Genomic DNA, 12,062 nt, shown 5'->3' on the forward strand with positions numbered 1-12,062 from the left:
CTTCACATGCTGTTTTACAGTTAAGAAACATCTTGTACCTATGGCATTTAAGAGGTATTTAAGATTTGTTCATCACATGTGATCAAGATCTGATTTTTCAGTGAGCCATGCGGTTGGGAAATTTGGAATAAGGCCATTGAGTTGACAATACTAGCTTTTTCCCAGACAGGTGCAGAATAAAATGGTCTGGAGCATCCAAGAAATGTATACAGTCCTTACATTTCAGCGCATAGAAATCACAGTCTCATTGTAATGGAGTTTCCCCCGGGGGCCAAAGGGTCTGCCGGGATGTGGTTCCTTTGTCGCGCTAGTGGTAACAGATTTCTGAAATCTCCATGGCCAGCTCCAGACACTCACTGGTCTCCTGGCAAGATTCAAAGAGGCTGCAGTCTATGTCACAGTTGCAGTTGCAGTCATTCCGGGAGTGGCTTTCATCTGAGGTGTGGCGATACCTGTGAGAGGGGCAGCACAAACTGGTACACACCGTTTCACACGTATCCGGGAGCATCAGGAGACAATCCAAAAACTGGCAAAACAGACAGGTGAGGATGAGGGAGGCACAGTCCTCTGTTTAAAGAAGAAGAAAGACAATTACAGGTGGCCCCTCTGGGGGCGCATATGAAGAGGAGGCATGTGCAGTGGTGTGCTTGATAACTTTATAGCCCGCTCTTAATTATTTATCCGTATTAGGGGCGATGTACACCAGTTATCCTCTCAAGCTCCCCCTCCCCCATCCACTCTACTTAATTAATTGCTTCATTAACTTCCTGAGCATTTCCTATTGATTCCACGTAATCTGGTTATTTAAAGTGCTGTCACTTTTCTAAACTCCTTTATTTACGTTGCCTGCAGAGGTGCTGGGAAGCCGCACAATTAGCTGCCTATCTGGAAACCTTGCAGTGGTCTGAAAAACAGTCCTCCCCAAGTGCAGGGAGCTTGCAGCAGCAATTAGATCTGGGGACAATGAGCGATCATACACATTTCTGGCTTCTCGTCACAAGGCTTTCTTATTTGTTTGATGTGGACTCCAGTAAATCTGTAACACCCATATTCAAATGTGAGTGAAAAGCACATTTCAAAACCTAACATAAATGACTCTTTAAATAATCATAGTTGTTTCAGGTTGTCTTTTATTTTTAATCCCTGTCTTCTTTTTCCTCCATTTATGTAAAGCCTTGATTTTATATCAACTTAAATGAAATATGTCATCGTGTACACCTAAAATGGTGTAAATCTTATCAATCCTCTTTAAGAAAATTGGTTTAAAAATTTACTATGCAGACTTGTAAAAGTGTGAAAAGTATCTCTAAGGCATTGAAGGTAATTGGTAATTCTAGCCAAACAGCTGTGATGGGTTATAGATTATTGTATTTTTTGTTTCCATAAAGGGAATTAGTTAGAAGATGTAGCAGTTCTCTTGTTAAAATTATAACTTCTTAACATCTTCCTTCCTTCCTCCCTCCCTCCCTTCCTTCCTTTCTTTTTTTTTAACATCTTTATTGGAGTATAATTGCTTTACATTGTGGTGTTAGTTTCTGCTTTATAACAAAGTGAATCAGCTATACATATACATATATCCCCATATCCCCTCCCTTTTTCGTCTCCCTCCCACCCTCCCTATCCCACCCCTCTAGGTGGTCACAAAGCACCGAGCTGATCTCCCTGTGCCATGTGTCTACTTCCCACTAGCTATCTATTTTACATTTGGTAGTGTATACATGTCCATGCCACTCTCTCACTTCGTCCCAGCTTACCCTTCCCCCTCCCTGTGTCCTCAAATCCATTCTGTACATCTGTGTCTTTATTCCTCTCCTGCCCCTAGGTTCTTCAGGACTATTTTTTTTTCCTTTTAGATTCCATATATATGTGTTACCATACAGTATTTGTTTTTCTCCTTCTGACTTACTTCACTCTGTATGACAGATTCTAGGTCCATCCACCTAACTACAAATAACTCAATTTGGTTTCTTTTTACAGCTGAGTAATATTCCATTGTATATATGTGCCATATCTTCTTTATCCATTCATCTGTCGATGGACACTTAGGTTGCTTCCACGTCCTGTCTATTGTAAATAGTGCTGCAATGAACATTGTGGTACGTGACGCTTTTTTTTTTTCCCCCCGGTATGCGGGCCTCTCACTGTTGTGGCCTCTTCCGTTGCGGAGCACAGGCTCCGGACGCACAGGCTCAGCGGCCATGGCTCACAGGCTTAGCCGCTCCGCGGCATGTGGGATCTTCCCGGACCGGGGCACGAACCCGTGTCCCCTGCATCGGCAGGTGGACTCTCAACCACTGCGCCACCAGGGAAGCCCACGTGACGCTTTTTGAATTACGGTTTCCTCAGGGTATATGCCCAATAGTGGGATTGCTGGGTCGTATGGTAATTCTATTTTTAGTTTTTTAGGGAGCCTCCATACTCTTCTCCATAGTGGCTGCACCAATTTACATTCCACCAACAGTGCAAGAGGGTTCCCTTTCCTCCACACCCTCTTCAGCATTTATCGTTTGTAGACCTTTCGACGATGGCCATTCTGACTGGTGTGAGGTGATACCTCATTGTAGTTTAGATTTGCATTTCTCTAATGATTAGTAATGTTGAGCATCCTTTCATGTGTTTGTTGGCAATCTGTATATCTTCTTTGGAGAAATGTCTATTTAGGTCTTCTGCCCATTTCTGGATTGGGCTGTTTGTTTTTATGATATTGAGCTGTATGAGCTGCTTGTATATTTTGGAGATTAATCCTTTGTCAGTTGCTTCATTTGCAAATATTTTCTCCCATACTGAGGGTTGTCTTTGGTCTTGTTTATAGTTTCCTTTGCTGTGCAAAAGCTTTTAAGTTTCATTAGGTCCCATTTGTTTATTTTTGTTTTTATTTCCATTTCTCTAGGAGGTGGGTCAAAAAGGATCTTGCTGTGATTAATGTCATAGAGTGTTCTGCTTATGCTTTCCTCTAGGAATTTGATAGTGTCTGGCCTTACATTGAGGTCGTTAATCCATTTTGAGTTTATTTTTGTGTATGGTGTTAGGGAGTTTTCTAATTTCATTCTTTTACATGTAGCTGTCCAGTTTTTCCAGCACCACTTATTGAAGACGCTGTCTTGTATATTCTTGCCTCCTTTATCAAAGATAAGGTGACCAGGCTTCCCTGGTGGCGCAGTGGTTGAGAGTCCGCCTGCCGATGCAGGGGACGTGGGTTCATGGCCCAGTCCGGGAAGATCCCACATGCCATGGAGTGGCTGGGCCCATGAGCTATGGCCACTGAGCCTGCGCGTCTGGAGCCTGTGCTCCGCAATGGGAGAGGCCACAGCAGTGAAAGGCTCGCGTACCGCAAAAAAATAAAAACAAAAAAATAAAAGATAAGGTGACCATAGGTGTGTGGGTTTATCTCTGGGCTTTCTATCCTGTTGCATTGATCTATACTTCTGTTTTTGTGCCAGTACCATACTGTCTTGATTACTGTAGCTTTCTAGTATAGTCTGAAGTCAGGGAGCCTGATTCCTCCAGCTCCATTTTTCTTTCTCAAGATTGCTTTAGCTATTAGAGGCCTTTTGTGTTTCCATACAAATTGTGAAATTTTTTGTTCTAGTTCTGTGAAAAATGCCATTGGTAGTTTGATAGGGATTGCATTGAATCTGTAGATTGCTTTGGGTAGTATAGTCATTTTCACAATGTTGATTCTTCCAATCCAAGAACATGGTGTATCTCTCCGTTTGTATCATCTTTAATTTCTTTCATCAGTGTCTTATAGTTTTCTGCATACAGGTGTTTTGTCTCCTTAGGTAGGTTTATTCCTAGGTATTTTATTCTTTTTGTTGCAGTGGTAAATGGGAGTGTTTCCTTAATTTCTCTTTTAGATTTTTCATCATAAGTGTATAGGAATGCAAGAGATTTTTGTGCATTAATTTTGTATCCTGCTACTTTACCAGATTCATTGATTAGCTCTAGTAGTTTTCTGGTAGCATCTTTAGGATTCTCTCTATATGGTATCACGTCATCTGCAAAAAGTGACACTTTTACTACTTCTTTTCTGATTTGGATTCCTTTTATTTCCTTTTCTTCTCTGATTGCTGTGGCTAAAACTTCCAAAACTATGTTGAATAACAGTGGTGAGATTGGGCAAACTTGTCTTGTTCCTGATCTTAGTGGAAATGGTTTCAGTTTATCACCATTGAGAACGATGTTGGCTGTGGGTTTGTCATATATGGCCTTTATTATTATGTTGAAGTAAGTTCCCTCTATGCCTACTTTCTGGAGAGTTTTTATCATAAGTGGGTGTTGAAGTTTGTCAGAAGCTTTTTCTGCATCTGTTGAGACGATCCTATGGTTTTTCTCCTTCAGTTTGTTAATATGGTGTATCACATTGATTGATTTGCATTTACTGAAGAATCCTTGCATTCTGGGATAAACCCCACTTGATCATGGTGTTTGATCCTTCTAATGTGCTGCTGGATTCTGTTTGCTAGTTTCTGTTTCCTTCCTTTCTTTTTCTTTCTTTTTCCTTCCTTCCCTTCCTCCCTCCCTCTCTCCTTTCTTTCTCTCCCTCCCTCCCTCCCTCCCTTCCTTCCTTCCTTCCTTCCTTGCTTCCTTCCTTCCTTTCTTCCTTTTTTTTAGTTAAGAAAGTCTCAACAACATGTGAGGGTTTTGAAAAAGGGTAGGTAAGTGTCATGTGATACAGCATCTAAGTAATTAAAATCAGCATCCTGAAGACTTGATGGTTGAAAGTAATATTCTAGCATGAATTGGAGAAAAATTCATTCCTCCTGATGGGCTTATCAATCAATTAACATTAGACTTTTTGTAATCTATTTTTCCCCCATTAAGAATGTTAATAACCTTTGGTTTTCAGACTTCAGTTGACTGTAACTGTACAAGCCTGCAGGAGAGATTTCGCTCTTTGCCTCACCTGTCAGAGCGATCTAAGTGTTCCTAGAGCTCCCTTCATTGAATTCAAACAATGTTTTCCAGAAAACTTTTTTCTTTTCTTATTCATATACTTCTTAGTGTTTAAGAGAAGGGAGAGCATGGAAACTTGCTCTGAAAGGGAACAAATATTTTAAAGAAAACCATTCTTATTTCTTTTAAAAACATCTATAAAGGTCTAAAGTGAGTTCTGCATATAGGTAAACAGAAATCTCCCTTCATCCCTGTGTTCCTTCCCCTCCCCCTGCCTCTCACCGTCCATTTCTTTCTTCCGCATAAGACAGTGGTAAAGAACCACACCATGACTTTTATGACCACTTGAATTGCCATATATTGTTGCAGGTGCTGTGGCCATTACTCAATATTTGTAGTTTAGGTGGACTATTCCATAGTATGTCTGTGGTGTGTGTACTCATCTCTTTGCCAGACTGGGAGTATTTTTGTTCACTCAGAGCCAGTTTCTAGCATGTGGCCAACTCACCCGTAACTCATAAGTCACTATAAATCTCCCGCAGAAATTCAGGAGTGAGTGAGTGCTGTACATAGACGCTATTCTGCATATGCATTTCTGAAGAGGGCGTGTTGGTGGTCAAAGATTTCAGGCATAAAACCTCGTCACGTGTTTTGCAATTCCAAGACTGCTGCTATAGCAGCCCCTGGCAAAGAAGTTCTCAGAAGAAAGTATTCCAAGCAAATGCTCCCTGATCTTTTAGGCTAGAGACTCAAGTCCATGACCATATACAAATGATTTTCCCTCTAGATCCTGTCTTTTGTAGGTGCGAGACTGAAAGTTTGGCTTGGAAGTAAGTCAGGTTGGGTGTAGGGTGTTCTGTGGGGATGGGAGCTGGTGTTTCCTATCAGAGTGTGAAAACCTGTTTGTAAAATGGCCTTATAATTTCCTGTGGGCGTATAACCGTTTGGTTCAAATCCTCTTGCCAACGTCTCCTCAAATTGGCAGACTCCAGAGGTCTCTACTTCTGATGTATACTATAGATTTTATTTATAAAAATATATATGTTGGCGTAATCCTTTGGTCAAGTTGGCATTTGTTTCCTTCCATCTCTCTATTTTGCACTTGAGAATAGAGCCCATTTTTTTCTGTTTATAAGTCAGTCCTTTTTATTTGGTTGTAAAGGGCAGAGCCTCTTGCCTAGAGAAACACGGCAACATTAATGAATTGAAAACAGATTTTTCCCCACTTTCAAGTGTGTTCCACACTGTTCCTAAAAGACATATTAAATAATTATACACGAGCAGGCAAACCTGTTTTGCATATGGCCAGTTATGTTTGCACAAAGGTAGCGTAAGCAGTTCAGAGGAAAATTGAAAATGGCACTGTTTGAAAAGAGAGTTGGACTTTCCGTTCTCCTGAATGGGTATATTTTCCTTTGCCTGCAGTATTCCTTGGGACTTTCATGTTTAATAAACTTGATGTTCAGAGTCATAGCCTATGATTAGTTCTCCTCTCGGCCCATCCAAAACATCATCCCTGCATCCTGCTGCCTGCTTCCCATCTCTTCTGCTCTGTGCTCAGAACATCTCACACTTACCAAGGCCGCATTACATCATGGGTGTCCCTCTTTCCCGCATCCCACAAACCTGTCTCTTCCCTCGTTTTCTCTTGTGAATGGCTCCCGAACACGCAGATGAATTGGCACAAATCTGGGACTCATTCTTGTCATTTTCCCTTTCCTCATCATACCCTTCCCAGCCAGTTCTTTCCTGAGTTCTGCTGATTCTTTCTCAAATTCCTGTTTGAAACCCATCAGCCTCTATCCACCATCCTAGCTGTAGCCACCATCAGCCATCATCAGGTCAACAGAAACAGCCTCCTGTCCTGACACTGCTTCCACATGAGCCCACCTCAAATTCATCAGCCCCTGTGATACTGTTAATCATTAATTAGAACATCTCACTCTCCCTTTAGAGTCAAGTCCTAAATCCTTGGCATAGCCTGCAAGCTCCTGTGTGATCAGGTTCCTGCCTATTTCTCTGCCTTCCAGTTCCAGTGTCCTCCTTACTCACTGCACTCCAGCCACACTGGTTAAATTTCAGCTCCTGGGATGCACCTAGCTCAGGGCCTTTGTACGTGCTCTGTCTCTGGCCTGTGTTGCACACTTTCCCCTCACAACTTTACCTAACTCGTACTCAACCTTTGGGTCTTTAGCTTAAAACACCTTCCCTGTAAATCACATCCTTGCAGAAACTCTCATAGCACCCTGCTTTGTTGTTTTCTTCATAGCACTGACCACAGGATAGTATACTAATTAGTTTATTGATTAGTTCCCCCCCTACTAAAACCTAAGTCACAAGAATGGCTTATCTCTTGTTGAATGAATGAATAAATGAACAATAAGAGATAAACAACATGGTCCCCACTTTTTAGATGTAAGGTAAGGCTTAGGGATTGTCACTGACTGTCCTAAAACTTTCACCTGTATGGTGGTGGAGCAAGGAATTAATCTAGCTCTGGATCCAAAATCTGTGCTCTCTCTCTCATTGTTAGATGTGTCAGCTGGTTCGTGGAAAGCAAATTTGCAGTCCTGTACACTTTACAAACATCTCACATGGGTCTTGAGATAACTCTCAATTGAGTACTACTACTGTTCTATAGATGAGGAAACTGTGACTCAGAGAATTTAAGAAATACAGGAAGTGGTGGGGCTGTCATGTGAACCTAGATTGTCTCCTCCAGAGCCCTTAACTCTGAAGCTGACCTGCCCTTCATAACACACACGCTTTCTTCTGTCATGTTCAAGCCTGGCACGAGATGCTCTAGGCCTCCTGGTGACCTGTTCTCCCTTCCATTCCCCTCTCACCCTACTCCCCTCTGTATTCACAAGACTGGTAAGGTGTGTTTTGCAGGTTCTGCCAGGTGGCTTCTGGCTAGCTCCAGCCAATAGGAGGCAGCTATAGGAAATGGGAGGGTGGGAGAAAGGAAAGCCTGGGGTATATCTCCTTCTTTCTCTCTGCTTTGTATCTTCCCTTTGGTTTTATCTTCTTCCGAATGCCCTTCTCTTTGTGACTTCTGCTAATGCCACTTACTAGTGGTCTGTCTAGTAATAGTTAGTTGCTAGTGGCCAATGAGCTAATGCCAGTAGTAGTGATTTACTAGTGCCCTAGAGAGACCAAGGGAGGAGGTGGCAGAGCTTTCCTGTTGTCGGTAATTTCCTCACGTAGCTTTTCACCTCTCCCTATACCTTTGTAACACATTTCCAAGTATTAAATTTCTTTTATTGGACTACCTGGCATCATGGCATAGGCTCTAGTTGCTGCTGTCATAGTACCCATCTCATTTCCTACTTCTTCCTTCGTTAAACCTGGATTAAAGGAGGTTTAAGATGTATCCAAGACCTGCAGGCCATTCAGCTGGAAGTGGTATTTGCCTTTGAGCAAGAAGCCATGATAAAAACCCTCTCTGAAGTTGGTTCCATTTCCTCTTTACACCGCTAGGGTACATTGAGGATGTGGAGGCTATAATATGCTAAGTGATATCCTCACGCCCCTGAAGGACTACTGCAGCTTCTAAAGGTGCTAAATGTTAACTGGATAGTGGCTACTTATATAGTGTTTGTCTTTCTCTGTCTGATTTACTTCACTAAGCAGAATATTCTCTAGGATAATCCATGCTGCTGCAAGTGGAAGTATTTCATTCTTTTTTACGGCTGAGTAGTATTCCCTTGTATATGTATACCACATCTTAATGTGGTTACCAAAGGGGTGATGGAAGGGGGCCACAAATTAGAGGTATGGGCTTCACAGATACAAACTACTATGTATAAAGTAGATAAGCAACAAGAATATACTGTACAGCATAGAGAATTATACCCATTAACTTGTAATAACCTATAATGGGATATAATCTACAAAAATACTGAATCACTATGCCGTACACCTGAAAGTAACACAATATTGTAAATCAAGTATACTTCAATTTAAAAAAGAACAAAAAAGAGGGTAATAAAGAGAGGAAGAATCTGCCTCATAAGAATGGATCATGTTTAATCATGGTGGAAAAGGTAACAGTGTGAAGGAGTTTCCACTCATATACCTGAGGTTGGCCCCACGTTCACGGTCCTGTAATTCCTGAGTTTGTCTTTCCAGCTTTCAGTGTTCTTGCCACCATGATTCCCCAGGATCAGGAGGAGGGAGGAACAAGAGGTAGCTGTAGCTGCCCTCTGCGGTCCCTGGTGCATTCCTCAACTCCAGAAACATGCTTCCTGCATCTTTGGGAATCATTTTCCAAAGTGGCAAGAACATGATTCTTCCAGAAGTGACCGCAGATAAACAACAGTCTCCCTTCCTCTCCCCCCAAAACAAAGTAAGAAAAAAAAGGACAAGATACCCCCAGTATTCTCATACGTTAATGGTTAATGTGCTGTCCCTGAGAGAATTTGGCATAATAACAAGATTCATGACACCTGTCTCCAACTGATCACTAGAAGTTTTTGGTCAAAGAGTATCAAAATTGGGACTTCCCTGGTGGTGCAGTGATTAAGAATCCGCCTGCCAATGCAGGGGACACGGGTTCAAGCCCTGGTCCGGGAAGATCCCACATGCCGCGGAGCAACTAAGCCCATGAGCCACAACTACTGAGCCTGCGCTCTAGAGCCCGTGAGCTGCAACTACTGAGCCCACGTTCTGCAACTACTGAAGCCCGTGCACCTAGAGCCCATGCTCCACAACAAGAGAAGCCGCCACAATGAGAAGCCTGCGCACCGCAAGGAAGAGTAGCCCCGCTCTCCGCAACTAGAGAAAGCCCGCACGCAGCAACAAAGACCCAATGCAGCCAAATAAATAAATAAATAAACCAAAAAAGTATAAAAATTGGTTCCCACTCCCCCAACATTTAGTTCTTTAAAAAAGTGTAATACAGAATGGGAATAAATAAAGTGTGACTGCCTTTCTCTAGCTGGGGTATCATTCCTGATGTTATCAATTTTAATAGCTACTTAAATATGTCAAGATCTATTTAAGTTCAGACAAGCACAACTAACATTCAAGTCAGTTCTTTAGAACTAGAATGACTAGATTTGGGTGATACTTAGTAAATTTTTGCTTATGTTTTTTTCTGAGCAAATGAACTGAAATAATTATAAAATTGAAACATTTTATAAGATGACACTATTGCATTTAATTGTATGAAATTTACAGTGTAGAAAATGTAATCATTTTATTCAGTAGTCCATGGTGTAATTAAGACTGTTCTTTTGAGGTATCTTGTATTTATGATTTTCCCCTTCCACCTGGATGAGACATCTCAAATTCAAAATTATACATCAATTAGGTTTATTCTCAAGATTCTTTTTAAGGAGCCTGTTTTCTCATATCATGTGTATCCCTGGTTTTATCATCCACGGGGATGCTTTTGCAATCTGAACATAGAAGCAGAAGCAGAGACACAGATAGTGCTCTGTACTTGTTCCATTTTCTTCAAGAAAGGGACCACACAGGATGAGGCACAATTTAATAATAATGTCGCAGCACAGAGTGTGTGATGTGCAGTAAAGATCATTTTAAATTCCCATCAGAGTACACACCATGAACTGTGCTAATGGATGTAACACATTTTACAAAATCTGCATGTGTGAGGCTTCTCCATCCTGTTTTAAGTGGGGCAATGTATATAAATAATAGATATTAGCAATTAAGCATCCATTCCTATGCACTCATTTATATATTTGAAAATAAATTAACCACAAACTACATAAAAGTGGATGCAATCTTCTCTTTTCCCTTCTGTTTCCCCTGCTGTTCCTGAAAGATATTTCTGTATTTATCTCAGTATGAACAGTGACCCCAGCTCTCAATTTCTGCATCCTTAAATTAATTACTATCAAAATTTTCCTAAAATGCAATGAGTCTGACTTAACTCTTTATTTCCTTGATGTTTGCTATCTAGGATAATGAGAGGTTCTTAGCACCATTTGTGGGCCCTAGTCTAGGTGTTTTACTCTGTTTTTTAACCAGGTACCAAAAACTCTTACCTCAGTGGGAGGATTTTTTTTTTTTTTTTTTTTTTTTTTTGCAGTGTGAGAAATGAGGATGAGCTATTACCTGTGTTGTCAGCTTAATACTGGAATTTTCTGGGTCATAATAGCCTCTGTCCAGGGCCTAAGAAAACAGTCTAATTCAATGGTCTTCATGAATCTCCTTTGCCCTTTTGAAGAAAGAGTAGTTGGTTCTTTTCCTACATGAGGCTCCTGAGTATGTGTTGCCATTTTAATGGAGTAGTCATTTTGGTCTTCCCTGAGAATACAAGGGTTCAGGTATCATGCTAGCTGCATTGGTCCTTCTCATTCTGCCAAGATACCTGATAAGACAGATCAGAGTGGTTCCGGAGGGGCACTCTCCTGTATTGTGTGGATACATATAATGGTAATTCGTAATTCTGGGATCATTACAACCAAGATCCATTACAAGTAAAAATCCATGCATCCCTTACATGATCTGATAAAATTCTCTATTGTCAAAATGTAGAGAACTCTCCTCTGTTGCCTGTTTTCTTTCTTTTTTTTTTTTTTTGCGGTACGCGGGCCTCTCACTGTTGTGGCCTCTCCCGTTGCGGAGCACAGGCTCTGGATGCGCAGGCTCAGCGGCCATGGCTCACGGGCCCAGCCGCTCCGTGGCATGTGGGATCTTCCCGGACTGGGGCACGAACCCGTGTCCCCTGCATCGGCAGGCGGACTCTCAACCACTGCGCCACCAGGGAAGCCCTTGCCTGTTTTCTTGATTAGCATCAAGCTCTAACAAAACCAGAAGCTTGGACATCATCTTGGACTCAAGGTCATACCTGGCAGCCTATTGGCCAAAGTTAGCTGAAAGCTGTGTATTGTTGGGAGTGTCTGGGGCTTCATAGAAGAAATAGAACTATTGCCAACACTTAAAAATTGGGAGATTTCCTGTAACACTCTAGTTCTGGCAGGTCTGAACCTCTTTTTCCTTCTGGCAACAATTAGCTGGAGCTGAGTAGAGGCAGTGTTCTTCTCCTTGCCACAGTCCTCACCCATCCCTGTCATACATCTGGAGTACTTCCTTATTCTCACTGTCTCCTGGCAACTGCAGGCAATCGTGTCTTCTAGTCTAAAGCCTCCATGGCAATGTTTTCACGAGATCATATATAACGTGTGTTAGAAATC

General features: G+C 41.7%; 1 protein-coding gene across 2 annotated transcripts in view; it reads right to left on the minus strand.

Moving 5' to 3' along the window:
• Positions 1–307: 307 nt before the first annotated feature.
• MDFIC2 (MyoD family inhibitor domain containing 2) overlaps positions 308–12,062 on the minus strand; it is a 99,159-nt gene continuing 87,404 nt past the window's right edge. For both annotated transcript variants that reach the window (XM_027121481.1, XM_027121480.1), the window contains one exon: positions 308–567. In XM_027121481.1, coding sequence (XP_026977282.1) covers positions 308–567 — 260 coding nt within the window. The remainder of the gene's footprint in view (positions 568–12,062) is intronic.

This window comes from Aethalodelphis obliquidens, unplaced genomic scaffold (genome assembly GCF_003676395.1).
Source record: "Aethalodelphis obliquidens isolate GAN/ISIS:26980383/991018 unplaced genomic scaffold, ASM367639v1 scaffold22, whole genome shotgun sequence".
Taxonomy (NCBI): Eukaryota; Metazoa; Chordata; class Mammalia; order Artiodactyla; family Delphinidae; genus Aethalodelphis; species Aethalodelphis obliquidens.